The sequence below is a fragment of the Zonotrichia albicollis genome, chromosome 10 (genome assembly GCF_047830755.1).
Source record: "Zonotrichia albicollis isolate bZonAlb1 chromosome 10, bZonAlb1.hap1, whole genome shotgun sequence".
NCBI classification, from domain to species: domain Eukaryota; kingdom Metazoa; phylum Chordata; class Aves; order Passeriformes; family Passerellidae; genus Zonotrichia; species Zonotrichia albicollis.
In genome coordinates, this window is record NC_133828.1 from 18,617,460 (window position 1) to 18,645,270 (window position 27,811).

At 40.2% G+C, this 27,811-nt stretch overlaps 1 protein-coding gene across 3 annotated transcripts in view; it reads right to left on the reverse strand.

Moving 5' to 3' along the window:
* Positions 1 to 27,811, reverse strand: part of HECW2 (HECT, C2 and WW domain containing E3 ubiquitin protein ligase 2) — a 143,154-nt gene that overhangs the window by 66,700 nt on the left and 48,643 nt on the right. For 2 of the 3 annotated variants that reach the window (XM_005490915.4, XM_026795747.2), the window contains exon 3: positions 4,973 to 5,080. In XM_005490915.4, the coding sequence (XP_005490972.2) occupies positions 4,973 to 5,080 (108 nt within the window). Of the gene's footprint in view, positions 1 to 4,972; positions 5,081 to 10,744; positions 11,225 to 27,811 lie in introns of those variants that run through there. The other variant, XM_074548205.1, reaches the window with a different exon arrangement.

Below are 27,811 nucleotides of genomic sequence, written 5' to 3' on the forward strand. Positions count from 1 at the left end.
ACTTGCTGCATGGCAGTGACTGTCCTACGCTGCTCTCCCTGCCGTGGCATCTCCAGCATGACCTGTCCTCCTCTGTACTGCAGAAACCTGACTTGGGAGCTGCAGGTTATGAATGAGCAGCAGCTGTTACCAGCTAGTCCCAAATAAATCTCAGGCTTCTTCTCACGTGGTTTTTCTATCACCAGCCTTCCTATGGATCATTTCACTCCATCTTTCTGTTACCTCTGTTCTCCACATGGAATATCATCACCATGCCCCAAAGGGTATTGTGCTTCCATCCAAAGCTCACAGCCAGCCATACCCAGAGAAACACTTGCCATCTGAAATAATTTCTGGGGCAACTGAAACCACTCCTGCACCAGAGGATAAAGGCCCAATGTACTTAGAAACCTGAATAGCCTGATGCCATGCTAAATACCAGATGACCAAACTAAATGCAAAAGCATTAAGCTGTGTTGCACTTTCCCACTACTGCTACCTGTTTAGGATAATACTCCTTGAACTTGTTTCCTTTTACAGGAGGGTGAAAATTGTAGAGCTGGGTTTAGCAATCCTTCTGTAGTTTACACACCAAAAAAAAACCTGAAGGAGCCATCCAGCGAGTGAGTCATTGTTTTCCTTCGCTCACATTTTAGCAAGTCTCAGAGCAGGATGTTTGAAAGCCACCTCTGCTATGTGAGGAAACAGCCTATCAGGCATATTGATCCTCAAACTCACCTTCTTGAATGTCTAAAATGACTGAGTTCCCTTTCATGCCTACAAAGCACTTTTGCTCCTTCCCCAGGGAAAACCTAGAGGAACAAACACCTGCCTCTGTACTGGCTGGCTCTGCAGTTCAGAGCCACTCACACTGTCTCAAGGTGACATCTTCAGGACACTGGCTGTTTGTGATGGTGAGCTGCACTTGGTATTTTGCAAATATTTTCCTTCTCCTCTGCATAATATTTCCTCCCTCCCCTTCCTCAGCCACTCCCCTCAGAGGCTGCTTGTTTTTCTGGAATATATTAAGTTCATTTCTCTTTATTTCACTGTTGATTCCTTTGATTCTCCCTTCCAGGGCAGAGCCTACAGAATTTTTGTGTTGATTTTTGTCCGAGGCAAATAGAGTTTTCTTTGATCATCCTTGTTTTGCTAATTTTGGATGCTTTGAGGGGAATTAACGTCTGTTTTCAGTACCAAGAGGAAACTCTCCCCTCCCTTCTTTCTGCAGGTTGCTTGATCTGAATAGAGCAGATGGCAAACTATGCCTTTACATGTTATTTTCTTGGAAAAATAGGAGATATTGAATCCCCAGGGAAGGATTTTTAAGATGAATAAATTAAGTGATCTTAACACTGAGCTACAAGACTCCAGACACACAGTAATGTGAAATTCAGAAAAATGTTTATCCAAGTCTACCTTTAAACATAAGCAGAAATTTGAGAGACCTTGGTGAAACTATAAATAAGTTTATAATTATGCTCATGGAAAAACAGATTCCCAAACTGAGGCATAAAATGTTTTTCTTAAAAGATACAAATCTTTTTGCAGAAAGAGTCCAAGGCCTAACCCAGCTGACTCCTACTGACTAACATTAATGCAATTAAAATGGAAATACTCCTTCTGCATGAGATTTTGTTTGCATATGGCTCATTAGCAATGCTATAATTCTCTGTTCTTCACCCTCCAGAGATATTACTGGTGAACAGATACATAATGTCCCTAGGCTGTGACACTGCCAGGGAAAACCCACATCCAGAGTCTTTGGTTTAAGTGCATGCTGACTGAACACACAACTCATTATCCAACATTAGTGACTTACATTCCCTTTCTTCCCAAAACAACATGACAACTTTAGGACACTTCTGAGTGTAAATCCTAAAGGATTATTGTAGTTACTTAGCATAAGTCTGTTAATGAGCATCATCATTGCCAGAGCAGGTTCCATGTTTCTCAGGCTTGCAGAAAACATTTCCTTCCTCTCCTTGAGTACAGGTAGAGCAGGAACCTGCAATCATGTAGGTGGTCACAGCACAGGGCAGGGAACCTGCAATCATGTAGGTATCACAGTATATAGGTGGCAATTAACTACTGTTCTCCTCTACTTGGTACTTGGTGAGGAATGCTGTGTCTAGTTTTGGGTCCCTTGGTTTAAGAGCAAAGAGAAAATGGAGAGTGAAGAGCAGAGGGCAACAAATGTGATTGGGATGGATAAAATGTGACATGTGAGAAGAGGCTAAAGGAGCTGGCCCTGTTTAGTCTGGTGAAGAGGAGTTAAAGGCAAGACAAATGTTACTATCTCTACTCTTTCCATCAGAGATTTTAAAAGGGGCAATGGCCCCAAATTTAAGCTATAGCCATTCTTATTGGATGTCACAGAAATCTTTTTAGCTGTAACAATACTGCAGCACTAGAACAAGTTACCTACAGCATCCACAAATCTTTGTCCTTGAAACCTTCCAATAAAAACCACATTTAAGCAGGTCAAACACTGGTCCCAGCTGAGAGCAGATTGGATGCAACGAGTATTCCTATGCTGTGGCTAGTCTCCAATTGAGTTTAGACTGATCCATTTACACATTTGGTTCATGCTGGTCCCCCAGACGCTGCCCCCCTTATGGATCTGCTGCTTCAAACATGCAGGGATACTGGTAACAGTCTGCTCAATGTCATTACTGTGAGGAGCAAATATGATAAACCCCATGCACCATGACCTGTACCTCATGTATTCTACCTTGCAGCAAATATATTTCTAAACATAAGAAATATACAACTGGAGAGCTCTTTCCCAAATGTGGAAAACAATGGTGGACTAAAGCATCAGAAATAGCTTAAATTTAATAATCTGGCACATGTTTACTGGAAACGTTAGACTCCTCATTTGTCTCTCCCTCTTGCTGTGACAGGGGCAGCACGTGCAGTGCTAGACGGAGAGACAAATCATATCTCCACCACAACAGAAGAAGGAGGGTAACAGGGGAGCTAAGTTCGGCACAGGCTGGGCAGTGCCAGGTCTGCAGGGCATGGTAAGGAGCCCACAGCACAGCTCCTCCCACAGCCAGCCTGGCGCTGCACCACAGTGACAGCGCGGTTGTACCTGGAGGGCGCAGCCACCTGCTGCGTTTGCCCCTGCCAGGACTTACTGAGCTGAGGAACAGAAAACAAATGGAAAAGAGCAGCTGCCTGGAGTTGCATCAGTGTTGCTTCAACACCTGTATGTTACAAGGAAAAACCTTGCTAAGCAAACATGGTCACAGACCTCTCGTTTAAAAAGTGGAATCAGAAATTTGGTAAAGTGTTTCAGTGCAGTTTTTGACCTCTCACTAGAAACACCAGTGTCACTGGTGGCATATTTATCTACCATACCATGTGCTATAGCAACATATGCTCATAAACACTCCCTTTTACAGCTCTCAGCTGCTGCACAATTGCTTGTCTCTTGTTCATTGTATGGCAGCAGAGGTGTTTGTTAGTGAAGCTCACCATGACTGAAGAACACACATCCTGCACTTCCTATCAGCTGACTGTGATGGGCAGTTCGTTGCAAAGTCAGCTGCAGCTGATTAAACTAGTAGTACTTGAAGCATTCGTTTGGGATACTCACATGAAATGGAAATATTATTCAAGAGCCTCACCTCAATACACTATGGAGCAACACATAACCAGCTAAAAGATACAAACATCCCTGAAGGAGTTTATGTACAAGAAAGATGAGGCAATGAACTTTACCAACATACATTTTAATCTGCCTTAATATACCAGTGTCTTTGGCACCAGGGATGTTAATTATCTGTATTATTTTCTTGAGCATTGTCTTCAGTTCAATCATTGTAACGTAATGAACTCCTAAAATGGAATTTAATTTTATCCTATTCAGGCCCTTTTTCTTTTCTTTTTTTTTTGAGAAGTATGCTGTGTAACACATAGGGCAACTTGGCAAGATTCAATGATGAGTTCTAGAAATAGGAAGCATTAATATTTATTTTTAGTAGAGGGTATACAACACCTCTTAAAATACATGTATTACGATTCTATCAGTTAATTGGAATAAAAATTTCTGCCAAGACCTACAGTAAGCAGCACTGCAGTGTTTTACTTCACTGCAGTGAAGTAAGGAGTGGGAGTATTTTTATTTTTTTTTAACTTATGAAAGAGGATTCATTACTGTGAGGCTAAACAGGTGGTAGAGCAACTCAGAGCTCTTCTGGGACTGATTGCCACTTTGATGCTTGGCACATCAGAGCTTCCAGCAAGCTCTGATACAACATCCTACGATTAGAACCTCCGTTTCTTTAGGATCATATGCTTCATATGGTAGGACAGCATAGCTTCATCAAAAAGCAATAAAAAACCAACAAAGAAAAAAACCCAGCCCACAGCAGAGTAGTTCAGCTTCCTATAAACCCTGCTCATCTGAGGGAGTGGTGTAGCTCTTCAATTCGAAGCTTGACTACCACACAGTTCAACTGAAGGCTTTTTATTTCACTCACAAAAAGACTCAGTATTTCCAAACTGCCCAGTGGATTTTCCAGCTCAACAAATCTTCAGCTGAGAAATTCTGATGCAACAGAACAGGACACTGGCACTTCCTAGAGTCAAATCCAACCTTCCCACTAACAAACACATTAGCAAGCACTATTAGCTTACTACCTTTTCCTTCACACACACTTACCATTAATATCTGGCCAGCTGAAATTTGGAACTTCTGTGGGAAGGGACTTCATCTTTCAATGTGTATATACTACAGCACACCACACAAGGCAACTCTTTCCTCCCTTAAAGTGAAATGTGCTGCCTAAGAACATCACTAGAACACAAATGTACCTCTAAGCTCAACTCTGTTTTTATGGTGTCCAGCAAACGCGCTGGAAAATGCTCCCCCCGAGAGCAATACAATCAATTCCCCTGTTTCATCAGAGGGACTGATGAATGGGTATCAAATGGCACCCTGCTGACCTGCCTTGGAATATGCACTGCATAAACAGGTACTCACATTCCATAAAGTAGGGGCCAGGTTCAATGCGCCACACAATTTGTCCTTTTTGTGTGCCAGTCACTCCCCGATTCTTGGAATCCCAGAAATTAGCTGGAGAGTTCTCATCTGAAGGAGGGAAGACAAAAAATAATTTCAGCAAGCAGTATTTAAAATAGAATTTTCTTGGCTTTCTGTTCCAAGAGGCCCAAATACAAAAAATTACTGTATTAAATTAAAAAAAAAATAAAGAAATCAAATTAACTGGCAAAAGATAAATAGCTTCTCTTGTACACTTGATAGATCAATTTATGCAGAGTGAGCAGACAGACACACAGCCAAGGTAAATATATGGCTTCCTGTAAAAGGTGACCTGCCAAGGTACAGTATTAAATTCCAAAACTTCCCTATTCCAACAGAGAGGCTATTGGAAGTGTATAGCTGATGGAAACTGCATCCCAGAGTTAGCACACCATGTTATACACCAGTGCCACTCTGTGAAAATCTAGCATTCATTTCCTAGCTGGGAAATGTAGAATTGTAACTAGGGGCATCCAGTTAGAGGCCCAAAGTGCAGAATTGTCAGTAAGCCAGAGCTAGAAAGGAGAGATTCAGCAACATACATTCAGAGAAAACATTCAAAGCAAATAGTATCTGCAGAGCAGCTTAGCAATATGAGTTTTACCCCTTCTCAAATTACATTTTGTCCTAACAAACACAACTCTTAGGGCCGTTTCATCTTCCAGCCTGTATTCAGACACCCAGAACACCAAATGAATGAAAAAAAAAAAACAGGGGAAAAAGCTGTTTTAAAGGGCAAAAAGGTTAGTTCTGATGACATGGACAAAGCTGACATAAATCCAACTTAACTCTTTTGTACAGGAAGTTCTTTGGTGTATTTCAGCAGCTGTTTGTTAACTAGACTAGACAAGAACTACACCTATGATGTCAAATACAACACCCTAATTCTTTCCAGTGGTATTGCATATTTTTTAATCTTACTTTTTAAAAAAAGCATTTCATTTTATACATTTTAGTGCATTCTACAAATTTAAAAACACTTCACTAAGTATCTAGTCTACTGTGGCTTTGTTCATGAAGCTCATATCCATTCAAGCAGTTTTCTTAGTACTCTGGTAGGAACTCTCACATAAGATTACAGAACTGTCACCTACATTTTAGATATCCATTTATGAAAGACTAATAAACAATGCAGCTTTCTTATATTTCTCTTAAAAATATGAGCTCACACTAAAGCTTCTCTTCCTCCCTTTCACTCTGATGGCTCATCTCAGTGTACATGAATTATGATGAATGCAGTCTGTACATCTCATCCCACCAAACCAACATACAGAACACGACCACACACTGGATTTCTGCAGCTGCTCAAGAGAACTTACACACTGCCCAAAACCTAGAGGAGCTCTGGAGAATCAAGAAGGGGTCATGGCAAGCTACTGACATTTTAAAGCCTCCAGCCATGGATAACTTTGAGAATTTTTAGAAAGCTGATGTCTCAACACCTCATAATCATGACACGTCCAGGAGAATTTCACAATTATCTCAATGACAAGGAGAAGGGACAGGAGGGTTCTCCTAACACTTGTGATCCTCAAGCTTGTAATGCCCTCAGGCTTAACTTCTTGTGCAGAATCAACATGATAGGACACAAACTGAATGCATCAGAAAGTCAGGCACACAGGCAGTAAAATCCTAAACTGCATGTATTTATTCTTCATTACAGTAAAAAACTTTCAGAGTAAACAAAGCTGCATCTCAGCCATGTTTTGCTGGGGTTTTTTTCCAAAGCTGTATAAAGTAGAGCACTGAATGTACAGCCTGTAAATCACCCCACAGGCCTTATAAAAAAATCTCTATGTGGTTTGCAATGACACTCTAACCAAAAGAATAGACTGTTGATGAATTTGTTTACTTTCTATTGTAAAAAGGGTCTTCCTATCCCAAGGCTCCCTATTTTTTTCCAGACAGAACACTGGCAAGCCATGAGATACAGCTTACTTCCAGCAACACTACATTAGTGACTGTTCTGGTCCACCATATAAACCTGGTTATCCAAAATATCACCCCAAAAGTGAGCAGATTCTTTAAAAATTCCAGTTAGCTGAAACATAGAGTTTTAAGCTATTCAGCATTCTCACTTCATCTAGGTAAATGAAGACACATTCCTGACAGTAAACATCTCATGTAACATGCTCTAGTTCTGAATTTGCTGTATTCTGAATTTGCTCTAGTTCTGAATCTGCTCTGTATTTAATCAACTGGAAAAGAGTCTGTTCATGATTCTAAGAAGAAGGACAGATATTTGGTATATTATAACCATAAGCTTTTTTATTCTTATCTTGTTCAACAAATGAACAAAGCCTGAAGCAATGAAATATACCTTTATTGGTGAGATTTCCAACAATAAGGCGCAAGCAACTGTTACTTGTTTTTTAAACCAGTCACAAAGCACAGTCAATGGCAATTTTTACAGGGATATTAGTAAGCTTCATAAAAGGTCCTCCATTAACTGAGTCTCAAATTCCCAGCTGGTAGTTACAAGAATGCAGAACGCTTTCTTTCACTTTATTTAATAAAATCCCACATTTACAGAAGTGCCTGGATATTCAGCCCTTTCATGAAGGAACGGACTCCTTTGCAGCAATGAAGACTAAATCATTGATACTCTGCCCACAGGCACGCTGCCACTGCAACAGAAGGTGGTGGAGACAGAGGGATGGAAAATGCTAACAGACCATTGCCTGTCAGCAATCGACTCAAGTTACAGAATTTATTTTGGTCAGCTTTGACTTTCTTCTGAAACAGATGGGTCTTTTCTACTTTCATGATGCTATTCACATAGGGGAAAAATAACATTACTAATGCATATGGAAAAATAACTTCAAACATCAGTTCATGGATTTTAAAAAGAAAAACTGAAGGAAAATAGTGCATGACATGAAAACACTGAAGTACACAATAATCATGAAAATATTGACCAAAAAAGAGGAAACATTTAAGAGAACAAAGAGCAACATCAGAATTATCACTCCCTCGTTTTCTCCCTTCTCCCAAACATACATGCATACACAGTCTCTCTCTCTCCATATATATATATATATATATTCCATAGGGAACTTCAATTCTAAGCAGTTCTATTCTCCTTTTAGCACATAATTGTGGCTGTTTGTGAAACTGGCGGCTGTTCCAGAATCTGGGCCAAAGAGTAGATATAAATATCCCTTCCCAGAACATAAAATATGCAACAAAATACTGTCTTACTGCATCAGTATCTTGTCCAGTGAGGCTACACTTCTGAAAGAAATAAAACAATGCAAGATGCACACTTTCTCTCTATATTCAGTAATTCTTAGACAAAAAATACTACAGAACAGAAATTCTCAGAGCTGCAACCCCTGTACAAATCAGAGTATATGAGATGACATTTTACAACAAAAAGTGGGTAACAATAAATGTATCACTGTGTGTAATTTCACTCTGAGTAATGCTCCTTGAAATCTCTGTAAAGCAAAAACATTCTGAGTAATGGTGTTTTCTTTATTTAACTACTAAACAATCAGCCAAACCAGGCATTAAGAAAAGCTGCACTGGCACACTGCTGCCTCTCCCTCAACTTGTCCTCCAGGACCTCCAGGTCTTCTTCTGCAAAACTGATTTGCAGACAGTCAGCCCCCAGCTCACCCCAACGTCAGGGGTGACTCCTGTTTGCCCATTTCTGCAGCCTATCTGGCTGCACAATCATGTTTTATCATCTGCTGCTCCCAGTTTGCACAAGGCTGTTACAGAGTGTTGGAAGCCGTGCTAAGCCACTGGCTGACATCAGGGGTCAGGAGGCTTCTGAGGAGTTCACATTTTGTTCTTTGCGTCTTACATCTTTCATTATTTCTGTCTTAGGAAAAAAGGATAAACTACCTGAAACCCATCACCTCACAGAGTCATCTTGCATAGATTAAAACAACAAACAGATAAACAATCTGTCTTTCATAGGACAGATGAAGAGGAACTGCTAGTGGTAAATTATCTGAAACAAGCCTTACAGTCCCAGTGCACAGAGCAGGCAAACCAGCACTCATCTTCTGGTCCCAGTTTCTGTCAACAGTAGTGTTAGGTTTTGTGATTAAAGGGTTGCTTCCATCAACATAAATTATTTTTATTCTTCAATATGCCAAAACACTATAGAAGTCACAAATTCCTGGTGTGGAAACATCATTGATTTAAATTTTTTCCTGTACAATAAGCAAAGGTCGCTATAGCAATCTAAGAGGTTCAAACTTCTGCATTCTGATCTCTTTAACACATTTATGAAGATGCTCATAGCAGAGCAAAGGTGATGTTAATAGATTCTGGTTGTCAACTTTAATTATATACAACTTAACAATTTTCATCTTTCACTACCATACATGGCTAACTCACAGCTCTTGAAAAATCCATGCAGCTTAGCTCAGAAAAGATCAATCACGTTGGTAACACCATTGTATCCCTATATAATTCTCTTATCCTCCTTTGGGATTTACATCCCAGTCTCTGATTTTTCATCCCTTTCTGGAAGATGCTTTACACAAAATCTTTTGAAGTGTTTGTATTGTTCAGTTGCAATTCAAAATTTTAAATTAAGTTCATATTGTCAGAATGCTGACTTCTTTCACACTTTAGGCTGATGTCAATAAATTTTTGGCACTGAAGATGGTGTGTGCAATGCATTCAGTTATTAAGAGGAGTATTGGTACCAAGTTTTTAAAGCATCACTCTCATTTATTTCTCTAGGCAGGTCTTCTCTTACAGTGAGGATCAGGAGTGCTGGAAGGGTGGAGAATAGCAAGGCTACATCTAGTTTTGTCCAAGGCTGAGATCTGTGGATCTGCCATCAGCTTCTCTCATAGAAACCCACCCAAGAACGGTCTCCTACCTATTTTACTCCATCATTTCACTTAGTCTTTAAAAGTAACAGGTTTGTGGTTAATTTGCATTGGAGAATATTTTGGAACTTGATTTTGAGCCAACCTCAGGAGATCTCTAGGATGGCATTTCCAATGTAAAACAAAAAGGTAACTGACATGCACTTTACAGCATTGCTTCCAAATACCTCAACCTCAATGCCAGCAATTGCACTCTGCTCTTCAGTGTGAGCACACTTCCAAACAGTAAAACAGACTGTCACCAAAATGTAAGACTAACAAGAATATTCCAAAGAATACATACAGTGGATTTGGGGCAAATGACTGGGAAAGTCTGCAACGCTAACTTTGGTGCAATATTTTCACTTTGGTAACCTCTAATAATTTTAATTCTAGAAATACTAGAAATAAAAATCCATGGGTGATCAATAAAGAAGTAATGTTTAAATAAAGAAGTAAACTGTGTTTACTGATATAATGAACTAAATATATATTTCTTCCTTATACCCAAAACATACTTAAAAACACTTGGAAACTATATCAGGACACATCAAAAGGAGAAGATAAATTTCATCACCTGAAGCCTCACTCATTTTCTAGGAAGTCAATAAGTAAATTAACAGGTTCAAGGGTTTCTACTGTAAGCAATCACTATAATAAATCACATTATGTCAATCAATTTAAAATACACTAGGTATCAGTTAGTACTGTATAAACAAATATTAACCACTAAACCAGAGCTTGTTTCTCTGATTTTCACAATTTGCCATTTCAGTCTGTGAACACAGGTTACCTGGTAGAACCAAATATTTCTCATGAAAGACAGCACCATTGCTGAAATTAAAGATGAACACTTAGTTGTACCTTCTAGCCTTACCTGGCCGTTCCAAAGGATGCCTGTGGATCCTAAACTGCATTCCTCCATCAGAGCCCAATTAACAAAGTGAAGAATAAAAACTAGTAACGTTTTAGAGGACGGATATAGAAAACAGCATCCTTGTTCCCAATCACAACCAGCGCTTTCTACAGAAGTTGCCTTCTGGACCCAGCCCGTGCAGCTCAAGTTTGGAGGTTTAGCTGTGTGTTAGCACTGCTGCATAATCTCAGCTCCACGAGGCACGTCCTTCCTCTCCCTTCCTCCTGTCACTTGAAGGAAAGGCTTTTAGAAGGATGTTCTCCAGCTACGTGGCAGTTCCGAGCAGTTCCACGCCATCATCTGCCTTTTCTCCTTTATCCCAGGTTCCTCTGGGTCCCAGCAGCCCGTGCTAAGGCACAGAAGGTATCACGTCCTTCAGGCTCCGCTGTTTGCAGCCACTCCCCTCCCAAGGGTACAGGATGCCGAAGCCCCATCCTCCCTCCACTTCCTTCCTTGCCTTGGCCATGGGAGGATTCCTCAGCATGGCCACGGCCCCGCAGCACGGGCGGGCTGATGTAAACAGGAGGATCCTGAAATCCTAGAAATGACGGCAAGGCAGCCACAGCAACGAGCACAGCGGGAGCTCGCTGGGAGTGCTGGCTTTTGTTTACACAGTATTTGGCTCTCCCACATGACTTCCCCACAAATCCAGTTATTTCAGGGAAGAGGGGACTGCTCCATGACGTCTGGCTGGCATGGAGCTGCCTTAATCCCAGGATAACTCTGCACAGGGCACTCCTGGGAGTGCAGGAGGACAAGCAGTGGCAGAGAGCTTCCATTACTACCTCTCCTCTTTCAGTGTGGTAAATGCCACCTCAGGAGCTTGGACAAGCCTCTACTCCTCCAGATGCTTCTACTCCTCAATGGCCTCCTGGTGGAACAACTGCAGCAGACCTAAAACTCATTCAGCCAGTGGCAAGGACCCAAGCCGAGCCAAAGCAGTCCCAGCACCTCAAGAACAAAAAGGGTTCCTAAAGGAATCTGCAATCTGGTCTGTAGCCTGAGAGCAAATTTTTCACAGCACACATTTCAAGAAATTGCACACTTGTGGAGCTGTAGGTCCAGGCTCTCAAAGCAAATCTTGATTTTCCTAGTAATACTCAGATTTAAAAACAAAACAAACAAAAAAAAACCAGTAAAAAAACCCTTCCACCTCTTACAGGAGTATCTATTCTTACTCAGCTTGAAGATTTTTCAAAAATGCTTCCAGTCAAAGAAATTAGGATGGATTCTTTGCTAACGAAGAGATGAAAGCTAATGTATTGCTTTGTGCTTGCATGAGCACCTCTAGGAATTGTATCTTCAAAGGACAGAAGGTAAAAGAACACCAGAACTGGAAAACTGTAAGAGAAATCTTAACACCCAGCTGCATACTAAATGGCTGGAAACATTTCTCCCTCTCTCCTCTCTCCCAACAGAGCAACCCCAAAAAAGGTTGAGAACAAAATTCTTGGACAGTCTTTAAAGTTCCCTAAAGCAGCTGCAAGATCCTACTATCACAGCTCTCTTTACTCTTTCGGACACTTTGGATAAAATTAGGAAAGGGACAGAAATATAAGACACAAGTGTTCAACTGAGAAAAGCAAGAGCAGAGAAGAGGCAGAAGAAGGTACAAGAGATGCTCTTACAGCCTCACACACAAGAGAAGCTGCTGCTGCAGCTCTTCCTGAAGGTAATCATGCACTGCCAGAGGGTGCTGGGCAACACTCTGAATTCCACCCTGGACACAGATTTTGCTCTTTTGGTGCCACAGTCCTGCTAGAGTAGCAGTGAAGAATCATCATCATCCATAATCATGACCCATGGTCAGAAAACAAAGAGGTGTTTGCTCCTCACAGCACAGCAGCAGTTTTTCCTATTGCACAACCAAATTTAAGGTTCATGTACCTCCACTGATTGCCTTGAGCTGTGGGCAAGAAGCAGAACGACTCCACTTGCATTCCCTCGTATGCCTCTCATGACTCACTACATACATTAATATGCTGCTGACTTTTATTGCACTCTATTGCTTTATGCAGCAAGAACCATTATTAATTTTTCTAGTTGTGACTGACAGGATGGCCAAGAATAACATCAACTTCTCTAACACTTCACTCCTACTTCAGCTGCAGAAGCAGAGCACAGACACCATACCATACACCCCATCCAAACACTGAACTATGAAACCTTTTTGCTATTGAAACGTAATAGAGTGGGAAAATCCTTGCTCTCATTTTCATACACAGCCTATATTCCGATACTGGTCATTTCATTCTTTTCCAAGAATTATACCACTACATTTTGATTCCTTCTTTATGTACACTAACACTTCAGCATGGGGATCAGAGCATCTCCATGTGCCCTCACACAATGTGGTATTTCAGGGCACAGCAGCAGCTCAAAGGATTAGTTAACTAGAATGCAAGACACAAAGATACTGAAAAAAAAATAGAAGTCATTTCTTCAGACATATGACAGTAGAATGGCAGGAATAAAGTGGAATCCCACTTCTCTGTATTCAAAGTAAAGGCATCATTGAAATTCAAAGCACTCAAAGATAAAAATAAGCCCTTTCACCCATCTTACTGGCAGAAATTCAAAAGCGTAACAGGAGGAAGGAAATGACCTCAAGCTTAACATCTTTCCTGAAAATCTTACTAATCCTCCTTCATAAACGACGTGCACTTCATTTCCACCTACAGTTCAGGTTTCAAACATGTGCCAGACCCACAGCACAAGTGCCCTGTGCATCATGAGCCACCTGCCAGCTGACCTGGCCCCCCTGGAATCCACATCCTGCACAGCACATGGACACAATGCTCGGCTGTTCCTGCACTGCACTACTAAAGACTGGCTTCAACAAGAAGGGCATGAATGTTAGAGCAAAAATTAAGCTAGAGAATGACACTGAATAAAACCCTGACAGATGGTACTGCATACCCTTAGACACAAAGACTATTAGAGGCTGAATGATATTGCATAAGACTCCCTACATCTTTGCAAAATGCTAATAAATCACCTGCCATTTAATTCTTGAGGTCCAGCTAGCTGTATGTGGGGGGAAATATGGCACAGGGGCTGTTTCAACCTCTTCCTGAAAGAAGCAGCACACAGCTGAGGTAAAAGCTGCACCACCTCTCCTGTTAATGCACAATCATCTCAGCTGCTGATGGGTCAGGGGAAGTGATGTCTGCAGAAGACGGAGACTGCCACAAACAGTGGCCACCAGACAGGGAACAGTTTGGAAATTAAGATTTAGGCCACCAGTGGCTACCAAAGCTGGACTATGTCGATATTCTAAGGTACTGCAATCACTTAGCAGGCTATTGCATTATAAAGATGAGAGGATAAGAGGACAGCAAAGATGCAAGCAATACACTAAGGAAAAGAGAAGCCTGTCTCTCTCCAGTAGCATCATTTTTTTTTTAAGCACTTCACTGCATCTCACATCTTGTTAAAACTCAGATAAACTCATCTTCACAACCATAATTCCTTCTCAATATGCTCCTTACTGTCTGTCTCTAAACACATTCTGACACTCCCACAATCCTGTATCCTAAAGGAGTTTTTCTTGCTTTTAACAGTAGCAAGTCCAAGGGCAAAAAACCCAAAACCGAACCCCACAACAACAAACCCTGCATACACCAATATCCTGAAATCCTGTTATTCTTGGACAAGACTGTTTAGAATATCTAGAAACACATGCCATTTTTTCCTAATTAATATTTAAAGGTTATTGTGGGGTTAAATGCTGCCAGAGCTAAGCTAAAAAAGAAAAAAAAGAAAAAAACTGTATCTAACCTTTTCTGTGCCACATTAAATCTGCCAGTCTAAGTTTATTGTGGAATGTTTTTCATCATTTTCCTCCTCAGCCACAGCCTTATATGGTGTCAGATAAGCACTTGTTTGCTGGCAGCACACGAGCTGCTGAGCTTGCTTAGCTGCACGCAGAAGAGGATTGCAGCTTCCAAGGATAAAGGACATGCACTTTTGTCTGTGACCACATTCCCATCACAAATCTTTGCCAGAAAAAACTCAAAAATATAACAAAGTGTTCCTGCTGTAGAAGATGTGATACCAGCAAAGCCATGCTCTTGTCTACATAGCCTATCGTGCCCCCGGGAAATTCTGTTGGTAAATAAACATTACCAACAAAAGCACAATTTTGCTACTAGCACAGCTGCACTTACAGAGAGGCTTTCTGTGCTGTGGCTGTCTTCAGACACAGCACATGTAATCCTACAGGCAGCAGAAAAAGTAAGGGGTCATTTATTCCATGGCCTGCATGCTGGTTTATTTATTAACCAGCACACATCTGGTCCTGTATGCAGACACAAAGTGCAGAAAGGTCCCAGAGAAACCTGCAGTTTTGCCTGATGCTCATTTTTAGCTGGTCAAACATTCTCAAGTGGAAACAGTGGAAACCACTTCAGGAAAGGCTCCATGGTTATGGCCATCCCCCTTCCCTCCTTCTCAGCCTCAAAACGTTCTTGGAGCCATTCCTGCTCTGCAATCAGAACATTATTCTCATTCAGTCTGTTGCTGCTCTCTGGCAATAGTCACATTTTCATCTTCTGAGAGTGGGAATATTCAGGAGAGGAGAAATTTGGACAACACTGAATGGCCTTAATACACAGTAGATTGTACTGAATGATGTAATGATCTCTTCTGGGTTTAATTTCAGTAAAATATGGGCTCATTTGACAGCCATTACTAGCTCATAAACTAACCTTAAGTGCACTTCATTCCACATGTAGATCTTCTGTAAATTACTTATACCTCAAAAAGACGATTTTCTTGTGGAACTGTCAGCAAACACAATTGCCATAACTGAGAGGACTTCAAACAGAGTTGATGACTGTGTTCTATTTTTACTTTTTTGTTGTGTGCAAATTTAAAAACTAAAGACCATTTTGAATTATTATGAAATGTACATGCGCCCTTTAAACAGTACATATCGCTGCAATGATGGAGGAAAAGCACAACAGGCTAGAAGAGATTTCAATACAATATGCATGTTATTTTAAATCTGTATTTTGAAACTGTTGGCAAGTGACAATTGTTCTGTTTATATTAATGAAATTTTAAAATCAGATAGGAAACAAGTACTTGGCAACTGTCTATCACTAAAACATTCAGCTTGAGCATTCACCTTCATTTCCAGGCAGCATTTTACAATATGCCTCATGTTGGCCACCCATGAAACAGAGTGAAATTCATTACAAGCATATTTGCTGTTATTGATCTGTAGGTCTGCACAGAATATTGTCTAGTTTTCTGCTTTCCTTTTTTGCTCATCCTTCTGCTCCCTTTTCCTTTTTTTCCTCCAGCTTTTTATACAGCAGAAGAAAGTACCCTGTTTTATACAGAGTTTACAGTAGCAATGGTAAATTATTATTTGAAACCCAGCCAGTGTTAAGACAGGTTCCCTACCAAGTAGCTAAAGGAAGTATCAAGCCTGTTACTACTTCTCTAATAACCTACAAAGCTTTTTGTCCTAATTAACAGGAGCCATTCCATGTCTAATTATTAGCAGCCATCCTGTTTCCCCTGCCCTACAACTTAATGATGACATGTGAATACTTTATAAATTCACATAAATTTTGCAACCACTTTTTGACAAGTTTCATGCTTATTTACACTTTTCATCCTCTGGTCCTAAAAGTGAGGTGATGATAAATTGTAGGCATCTATAATTCAGGTTACATGGCCTTTAGGTTAATAAATTTATCAATTCAAAAAACTCACCTGACAAATGATCCTCAAAATTGGTGAAAAGCCAGAACTAGTTACTCATCACATCAATAATGTGAAAACCTCATTCTAGCTTACTCAAGTGACACAAATCCCTCAATTTCTGCAATTATCTTCTACAAAAACTGACCTGAATTCACTGGTGCATTATCCACCTGACATGCTCTTTTCTCATTCATATTCTAACAGACCTATTACTGGCAGAAATATTTACACTTTACAAATGCTAGAAAATATTGGTACAGCTCAAAGGATGAGCTCAGTCATGTCTCTACATCTGACATCTTGATCATCAAGACCTTCCAGGTACTTCAGAGATACAGACAAACACCAAACAACCACAAGCAGCTACACCCAGAAACTAACTTCATCATCTTTACCTACCAAAATAAAGCAAGCCATCAGCTCAAGAGCAGTGTCACTCAGCAAGGGCTCACACTTCTAACCCTCTAATCATATCACAACTTTCAATGAAAGAGCTGCAGGCCCAAATAATTAATTAGGTATTTATAATACTTCTGAATAAACTGCAGAAAAAAAATCTTTAATGTATATATGCAATCAAAAGGTTAAGCTCAGTAAAGACATTTCTTTTCTAGAACAGAACAAAAACATGCAACTCAGATGAAAGTACAAGAGATTAAAGGTTTGTATTTCTTCTCAAATCCCCACAAGGCCATAAAGTATCCTAATGAGCTGAAATCTCATTTGTGGGAAGCTCTCAGATGTGTGATGAGAAGGAGGCACTCCCTTGCCAGATGGCTGGCTCTGCTCACGGCCATGAAGGAGAATGACTGTAACCACAAATCTGAATTAAGTGTTTTAACTGCCCACATATGTACACCCTCCAGCAGTTCTAACAAGTAGCTTTTGCCAGTGAAAGTTTCTACCAGAATTACTGAAAGTTTTCTGTAAGACATATTAAAAAAAAATTAATTGATCATTAGCAAGGGTGTTAAACTCAGAGCACAAACCCTCCTTTTGAATTACAGCATCACCAAAAAGCTAACCCAGCCTTTGCACACAGTGATCCACCAGCTGCTTTTATGGCCAGCTAGTTGGATATTCTCATTTTGCTTTTGATACCAAGTCCCACCTTCAGCTTTCCCCCAGTTCTCTTTCTTTTCCTGGAATGAACCAGGAAGAACAAAGTATGTGCCAAACACACTCCCCAAGAGTCCTGTGGAGCTCATTTAACCCTCAATCACTTTTGCATTTTCAGCCCTTGTTTTACTTGGTGTTTACTTAGACATTTCTTTTTTTGGTGTGTGATTGTGTGAAAGTGCTATTTATTGCCTGGAATGAGGGCTAAAACAAGAAGCAGTACGCCCACAGAACAGATCAGATACACAGAAAAAAGTGTTTTCCTACACACAACAGCTGACATCTAGGAATCCAAGAGGTGAGTTTCAGTTTTGCATTCTCAAATGGTTGGTGGTTTGAACCCTGAACCTATTATGATGGTATAGATATCTCTGAATTTTCAGCAATGTGGCATCCTTCAACACTGGGTGGAGAGAACTGACTCATCACTGAAAGGAGAGAAAGGACAGCCTTTTGATTCCTCAGCTTCACTTTCAATTGCACTTGATTATTGCTTACAGTTTCTGGCATTGATCAAAATTCTTCTTAGCCTGTTCCAACCTTCTGACAGTAACAACATCAGCCAGCATTTCACTTTCAGTGTTCAAGTCCATTCCTAAAAATGCCTTTCTTTTTTAGAGAAAAAAAAAATCCTTTGCCAGTTTCAAGCAAGTACTCACTGCCTTTTAGAAATTCTTCTGGTTTCTGAAACTTGTCAAAAAACATTCTATTCTGTGTCTCTGCAGCACACATCTCTTAAGGATCTTGTGGGATTTTATATTCCCTTAGCAGCTGTTGTTTTTAAGTTTATCCTCAATATTATGAGTTGTTTAAGCGGGAATGCAAACTAGTCTATTGTCATTTGGCAGTAATAGGTTTCTTAGGGAATTTATTAGAAAGTCAGGGACCTTTCTGGTTTGAAATACAGAAAAACGTTTATATTTTGACAATATCCTTTTGTCATGCTTCAATGTCTCAGTAATTTAACCCAAATGTAGAAGCAACCAACAAAAAGAATAAATGGTCCAAGAATCTGAGCTCATTATGAAGCCCAATAAACCTATACAAAGACAACATCTTTTCTAAGCATTTCCTACTAATGCTGCACCTGAAGTAAAATCCTACAAGTGTTTCCAAACACATATTTTGATCCAATGAGCACAGCCAGAACTACTCAGTGTGGTAGCATAAATCCAAGAAGTGGGCAAGCAATACACAAAAATAACAAAAAAGGTATCTATGGGTTTAAAGGTATATAAGAACTGCAAACAAAAAAATCCATTCAGGTTGGTTATATCTCATCTAACTAGCCACAAGTTTGTACAGTGAGCTGCAAACCTTGCTAATATTTGTGAACCAAGTCCCTGGGGCATAATTTTCAGCCAAGCTGTGGTTTCTAAAGTTTACAGTTTCTTACATTTTTGCTTAATTTTATATTGTGTGTCACTGATTACTTGCAAACACAGACTGTCCCATTTGGGGATCTGGCACTAGCATGCTGAATTTAACAGCACAATTAGGGAAGCACTGTAGTCACCAGGAGATCGGGTTCTTTGGATGAGCACATGACTGAAGTCTGACCCAGTTCACTTTACAGAAGCACATCATGTTTTTCTCAGGCCTGTCCACCAAACAGTATAGCGTGCTTATACACTGAATTAATCTTTAAGCAGACCCAGGATAATCCAGAAATAGATCAGGAGCATAGCACATTCCAAATTTGCACACACGCTTTCAAAGATGCTATTTTTGCAAGGTATACAGATGGAGGAAATAGAATGTGTTCACTGCTGTCTCAGTGCCTGCATTCTTGCACTGTCCCTGACCTGATTCAGGTTCCCTTGGACTGCAGCCTGGGGACTGTTTGACAGACATGCACAAGTTTTTTATTAGTTTCTTGCTGAGTCCACCAAACCTATTTTGTCACAATGAGCCAGGAGTTTGTCCTGATGGCTTTAGCCACCTATTTTTGCTGATTTCTCTATCACACTTAGGATATATCATCTCTTTTGCTCAAGTTGGAGCTGCAAGTCAATCTTGTGTCAAGCACTGCTTTTCTTTCCTGCATTCCTGCCAAATCAATCAATAATTTCTTCAGATTCTTCAACAGGGATGCCTCTATTGATGCAATGCTTTTGTTTGTTTTTTAGTAAGCCCTGACTATACTGTCCTTTTGCCTGCACACACTGCTACTTCACTCCTAAAGGTTGTATCAAAAAGCTCACAGATCACAGCACCAAACTACCACGGCCAAACTACCACTTATGCTCAAACAAGAGAAATGTAGCAAGTTAATTGTTCACGACCACAAATTACAAGCAACAATCACTGACAACAACCACAAAACCAGAGACAGATCCTGTCTCCTTCCACTGCAGTTGGAGTTGTATTTTGTACCTGCTTTTATTCAGCTCTCACTGTTTTGAGACACTTTGCACACCGACAGGGTCAACTCCTTTGCAGATATTTCAGGCTTTCTTCTCTCTGTTGTGGTGGGCATGTGTTCAGATTTCCCTCGAGTGCCTGACAGTGCACGTCACCTGTCTGGAGACGCATGTCACCTCTGTTTAGAGATGTGCTATTTACAGCCTGCATCAGGGACTTTCCGTGCAATGCACCAAAGCAGGGCAAGCTGGCTTATTACTTGCTGCCTCAGAGTTCAAAGTTCAGATCCAGATCCAGACATCGAACTTTTTAAATATTAAGGGCCATCTGGTTTTACTTTTAGTTAGGCTCATCAGACAGAAAATCCCAGATCATGGTGTTTGGTGCTGGCTTTCTCATTTCTGTCCCTGAGTTGCTGAGTAATCCTTGGGAAGCAAAGAAAATCCTGAATCCTGTGCCTACCTACTGTATATGTTACTAAAATGGTGTCCTCTTACTTATTTTTAATCTAACTATATAAGACTGCAGTCAGTTGCCAGCGCAGTGACTCAGCAAAGCCCCAAGCAAGGAAACTCCCTGCTGGGACTCCTGCAACCCAAAGGAAACATGGCCAGGCACGGGGCCTTTCCTCACAGAACAGCCTCACCGGCTTTGGGCACCTGCAGGACACTCAGGACACTCGCAGCAAGGGCTCCTGGAACTACAGTGTTTGTGAGTACTAAAATAAGGACCAAAGCCTATGCAGCCTTCAGATTTCAGTCTTGTTTTATCAAAGTTTCATAGTCCTTAACTCAGCACCTTTATGTTACTCCCATTTATTTACACTTAAGTTCAACAAAATCCTTAATTTTTCATTAAAGAGCCTGCCTGTCAGATCCCCATCTGCACCTCTCACACCAATACCTGTCAGTCTAGAAGCATGCCCCACATTCCTAACAGGAAAGCTCAGGTGCTCACTGGGGATATTTGTCTCCCAAATCCTTTTGGAACCTGGATATAACAGATTTTTCGGAGACTATCTGTTAATTAGTATCCACAGAACTATCAAGGGCGTCTGTGATGTCGAACACAGTATCCTCTATTCAGTAAGCAATTTATTTCAGGAGGTTGACTCATTTCCTTAAAGCTTTTTGAGCTATCTGTTGTGACTGAAAAAAATTCAGAAAATTTAGAAGTACTCAAGGAAATGAGCCAACACATCCTGGAAGAAATTCATCCAATATACACACACAATAAGATAAGTCAGTCTTAGATTTCTAAAGAAATGAGCAGGAAGGAGTTCTAAAAGAACCTGAAATATTTTCTGTGAAACGCAATGTTTGTTTCCCATCCTCGTAACTCTCCTCACGCCCACTTTAACAGCAATATACTATGGCTAACCAGGAAGTGGTTCTCCTAAGTTTGTTTTCTCCCTGCAAAGACAAAAAACCTTCCCTGAAACAAATAAGTGGATCTCCCCTATACTTAAATTAAAAACACTGCTGCCTGTATGCCTCCTGAGAGCTTTCAGACCCCCAGAGGCACAGAGTCCGTGGTCAAACCATAAACCCAAGAGAGCCTTTTCCATGAGATGAGTAACACAACACTGAATCACCTCATCACAGACTCATTACCTTCAGGGGTTTCCAGCAATGTATCAATGTCTCAAGGCACTAGTAAATATTCCTGAGTATCAAATAAGCCACCTCAAAGTAACCAGTAGAATTCATGCTCTAGCAAAACGGAAGACAGTTTTCCTTTGGAAATTTAAATGGAATTTTATGACAAAGTCTTGATTTACTACATTTAACTGCAGAGCAGTCCTAAGCAAAAGGATATTATCTAAAAAATAGCATCTTATAACCTATTCTTCATCACATGATATGCAGTATATCGATGGGAGAAGAAGGGGGAAAAAGAGGTTGGAAGATCACTCATGATTTTTGCAATCTACTTCAGCTGAAGACAATCTAGAATTTCCAAGATAAATTAACTTCTGAGTAATGCACTGATGGCATAAACAGACTTTTCAAGTAATAACCAGTAAAACTGCTAATTTGTCATAACCACCCTCCTGTCACATTCAGAGTAATAGGAATGATTTTTTTTTTCCCCTATACATTGCCAGATCATTTTTCTCACATTTAGGTTTTAGTAGTTTTGTAGTGAGATGGATAATTCACAATTAAGATTTACCTCTTCAACAAAGAGGATGCCAATATAGTTATTTCTCATCTCAAATATTAAAGCTGCTGTCATGAAGATGAGAGAAATTAAGCCAAACACTGCTTATGATAAGTACTAAACAGCTCTGCAGATTAAACTGGATGAGACCCAAGCCAGAAGAAAAAGGTCATTTTGCAGTTCTTCAGAAGCAGTATCATTTTAACCAGTGCCAAAGAGCATCATCAGAAGTCAAGAACAGAGATAACGATTTTCCTTATTTAACTTTTTAATATAAAATATCTGAAATAAAAAGTGCTCTCTTGCGTGGTGTTAACATGCAACAGCAAAAAGGAACAAAAAACTGTAGACTAATGAAGGCAAGGAAGTTTTATTAAGTTGTGTATTATCCTGAAAGCTCCTACATATAATATTTCCATTATTCCTTCTCCATTTCCAGGAGAGGATTTTTAAAATGCATTAATTCCCTGGGACTCATCAGGCAACAAACAGAACCTAGAATTGAATGCAACTAGAAACAAAGGCTCACCTACTCAGCTACTCCCAGCAGCACATGTAAACCCGCACATAAGTAACTGATTGCAAACTGTGCAATTAGACTCATTTTACAGCAGCCTACACATGACATCCCATCACAGCCTCTGTGCTGGGGTCCCTGCTGCACCTTGCAGCTGAGCAGGCCCAGTGGCAAGTTCCTGCCAGGAGTGTCCCTCCCACTGCTGGTCCCACGCTCCTGCAGGGAACCCCTGCCTCTGTCCCCCAGCCCCTCCACGATGCTGAACTGGCCCAGAGCTGTTTGCATTCTTGGGAGGGTAAATGCTCTGCCAGCCTGGTGCTGCTGAGCCAGCAACCAGCAGCACCAAGCACAGTCACCCACCTGGATCTGAAACACAGGGACTTGTGTGCTGGAGCAAGAGAGGAGCACACTCAGTTCAACCTGCTGCAATTAGGATGCTTTCCAAACCCCAAACCTTTCCTCATCTGATTGACCAAGAGCTCTTCAAATCTCTTGGGGCAGTGGCACTGGTGTCAGCTGCCACATAGCGGGGGTACATTTGGTTTGGGGTTTTCAAAGGAACTGGACAATGCACTTTTCACCCTATTGCTCAAATTTACAAGTTTAAGTATACATCAGAAAAACGTTGTTGCCGGCACATTAAGTACCACCTCATCAATAACTCCCAAAAAATCTTACTCATTGTTGACAACAGTAGATTGCTGCATCCTTACTCAGTATCTGGGAAGCAAGTGCCTTTCTGGAAGTTTACTAAAATTAAGAGATGCATCTATATTGAAAAATTGGTCGAACTGAATTTTCCCCCACCCTGCAGGCTTCCATCTGCTGAACTATGTCATGCATGAAACTCTAGACACAAATTAAACTACAGTGAACATAGAAATATTTTTTTTCTTTTTTAATGAGGTCATTAGTGGATATTTATCTCGGTGACAACCAAATGTGCCTACTTCTGCACTATAATGTTTTTCTACACACATTTAATTGTGTAAATTCAAACTCATTTAGGCTTAACTAGCTTCATATACAAGAAAGTGCTCCCACATTTTATGGCAAAGATAAAAACATTGATTAAGGTCCTGATTTTGCAAAGCATGAAATGCATTCAGTTCTTAGTCCTCTTCACAAATGACACTTATTAGGTCCAAGCTTTCAGTTTTCCCCTCTTGAAAATTATCCTCAAGTGTGACTTAAGTCATACGAACTACATTTTTGACCATCAGATGAAGTTTAAATTCTCAAGGAAGCATGCATTTAATGGAGCATGAGAGCTCACATCATGTCTGAATAGATATATTTTTTCTCTTTGCCTTATTACAGTATATACAGAATGATGACCTTACTTATATGGAAATTGTAGGTTCATTTTTTGCAATACCACATATTGGAATATAAAGGATTCATTTCTTCCCAAGGTTAGGGTAGGAATGACAAGGGCAATGAACCTACTGATTTTTATGAACTTTCTAGGACTACTGACACATTAGTGATCAGTGACTTGAAACATGTTGGAAGACTAAACAGTTTGACGCTAACTCTGAATGACTGCCACACAAAGGAGGCAGATCTCTTGAAACAAAGCTCAGAAGCACAGGGTTTGCCTGCCTGAAAATCAGCTGCCCATTACAGTGAGGGCAATGGAGTCCTGGCTGCCGCTGGGCACAGAGACAGGGAACGCTGCCAGTGCGGCGATGCCCAGGTCCTGCTGTGCCCACAGGGTGAGCGCCAGCCAAGCACAGCCAGTGGAACTGCACAGCTCCAGCATCTTCACCCCAGACCAGAAACTCCCTCATGCCAAATGGCAAACCCTGCAAGGGCTGGGCACCACTCTGGCCCACCTGAAAATTTTTTCATACCAGACAAGTTTCAGATCTGGCCATTCTCTGTGTCTTTTCTGTTCTTCAAACAGCATAAATTGATGAGTTTTGCTAAGAAAGGAGGCCTATCAAAATCAGTACTGGCACCTTCCTTAACCTCCTCCAGTTATAATTTAAGAACTTGTGTATCCAATGTCAGACTATATTAAAAATTATATTAAATGTATCTGCCAATAAAGTGTTAGCTTCAGAGTCCTAGTATGTTTGTGTCTCATCTTTTCATGTCCCACTGGCTTCACTTACACCAGTCACATCCTTAACATATCCTATTTAACACTCAGCTTGTAACATATCTCAATTCATATTCTTACAGTCATTGATAAATCTGTGCAGACACAGGCGCCAAGAACTTCATAAAAAATGTACAGGAGGAATTCTAACACTATGCATAATGCAAAACTAAACCACAGTCTATTTCTCACATTAAAAAAATCAATAGATGCATTTATGCAATTCGTTTTTCAATCCCGTTATCACTGACTTGGAATAACTGTTTTTCAAATTACTTTGAATTTTTCAAATTACTTTGAAAATACTGTACAGCACACTGATTTCATGATGGAAAACAGCACTGGAAATGTCTTTTAAAAAATTAAATCCAACCTCCTTCCAGCAAATTAAAATACAAGCTGACACAATGCAGTTTTACGGTAAAAGGGAATATTACAAATCCAGAGGTCTACATTGTTTTTCATTATCCAGTGTTTGTATTTGCCATCTTCCCATCTGCTAGAACAGTCACTTCAAAAAGGCAGGGTTGTGAGAACACCACTTTCTATCCAAAGGATTATAAATGCTGTCATGCCAAAACCTCTTGCAGTGGAAAGATACTGACAACACAGCTGCAAATGTCCTCCCTGCAGCTACGTTTGTCTAGTTTTCAGGTCAGGGCTATCTGAAAAACTGAAAAAACCCCACAATTAACTGAAAAGTTTGGATGTTCTGGTAAGACTTTTTATGTCACAGCTTGAATTTTTATATCATTCTACAAGATCCTAGATTTTGAGGGTTTTAGCAGGGAATTAATTATTTTCTTCTTCTTACAACAAAAAAAAGGTATATATTTTAATGTAATTGGTATCTTTTCAGGCATCTGCTGCATGCAATGAAAAATACATAGAGGAAGCACTTTCTACCCGTGTCATCTAATTTTCTGTAGGAAAGAAATGGTATTATGCTGGTATTATAAATGGGTATTATGCTCATAAACTATTTTTGAACAAAATTCACCAGCTCACAACTGAAGAGAAGAAATTCCATGTTGGTGAAAAAAGAGCTTTGCATGTGGGTCAGGACCTAGGAAAAACTGAAAGAATAAAATCAGAATGCAGTACCTGGAGGGAAAGCTTCTGAAGACCCCTGGTTTATTATACAGGCTTTTTTAGACCACTAAAGCCTCACCCCATTTTAGGATACAGTTGTTACATTGGACTGCCTCCACTTTTCATTATCCCACTCAAGATGTGGTCTTTCCCTAAATATTAAGCCACCAGCAAATGAAATTATCAAGGCGGCTTTTTTTGGCATTATGGCTGATGACAAAGAGCACAGTGCCAGTGTCCTGGAAGTCAAAGCCAGAGACTCCCATGGAGCCAGCTGGGGAAAGACTCTTCCTCACAGAAACTGAAGCCAGTGGTTCACAGACCTTAGCGGCAGCCAGAATGAGGAGTAACCACAAATTAATAGTTTTATGCCTAGCAACTAATCAACAGACATGAACAGTACTGTTCACATTTTAAAGTACAGAAAAGGAAAGAACAGAACAGGAACAGGAAGGGAAAAAATCAAGTGAATAATCAGAATTTTCTGGAAGATAATGAAGATTTTACTTTGTATGTTTTCTACAATGCAAACCAAATAAATCTTCTAGGAATAAAGTATTTTAACATTTTATAATCTCTCTGTCTAATGTGAGCCTCTATTTTAAGCATACTAAAGGCAGTTTATGCAAAAGCTTTTTCTTTTTAATCCTGTCTGACCTGAAAAGGACAGACTCCAAACTCCATTACCCTAGGAAGCTTAGTATAAACCCAGAGCCTATCTAAATTGCCCTATATAACTTCACATCGGGGGCGGGTTTGTTTCTTTTTATTTTTGTTTGGTTTTATAATTCTATTTTGGATCCATGAAGTAGGTACAACAAAAAATCATGCAACTTCTGTAAGGCAGCTAATGGAAACAAATACAATGACCTTTGACAACCAGTATTTGAAATGTGCTAAGGATCTCTAGAATGAGGGCATGCAGCTCATAAATAGGGCTCTGTAAATTAGGACAAAAATAGGCCAACCTGTGCAATTTGGCCATGGGAGATAATCTATTTTAACCAGAAATAGGGTTTGCTTCTCTCTGATGACTTTTTATTCCTTATTTTGTACTTCCTGTTTTCTTTAAATATGAGACTTCATGACAACCCGTAACACTTATCAAGATGCAACTTCCCTCAGCATTCCATGAGCAGTGCAGAGTCCACCTGCTCATCTCTTTGAGCAACCCTCACTTTCCAAGGAATTGTTGTTGTTATTACAGCAACAGGCTTTTAGAAGCCTGTTGCTGTAATAACATCTCAGCAAGAAAACTGGGACCTCATAGTTCCTTCAAACTGAATATCCATTTATCTTCTTTGATTCCAACTGGGGCCAATATTGGGCACAGCTTGACTCACCACAGGATTACAGAGCTTGACCACTCTTGTCATTGCAAGATACAGATTCCTCATAAATAGAGGAGATAAAAAACAACCTCCAACATATTAAATATTGCTTGTAACAACAGTATTTTTTAAAAAACTAAAGCAAAATCCAGGTTGCTACTGAACAAGAAAACCTTATGGGTCTAAGAGGATGTGTATTAAATTCTGTAGTCTTCTACAACTTCAAAAGATGGTGGTTTTCAGTCTAAATTCTAATTAAAAATCAAGAACTTTTGAGAAATTATTTCTTCCTTCCTTTTTAGGACAGAAAGACTGAAATCTACCTCAACTTCTTAAAGTAAGCACAGGCCCAGTATCTCTACTAAAAAGCCCCCTCTTCAAATTTCATCATGCTCATCACTCTCAAATGACAATCCTCACTAGCAGTCCTGAAGAAAAAATGACAAGTCCATTCTAGGCAGAGCTGAAAGCTGAATCCAGAATGACACACCTGCATTTCAGATGTGACAATTTCATGTTTCACACAGCACTGCCCGATTTACCAGGGAGCAAACAGCATTTTGCCTCGCCCGCAGCCTCGGCGGGACCCTGTGTGCTTTCACAGCTGTGCTAGCTGC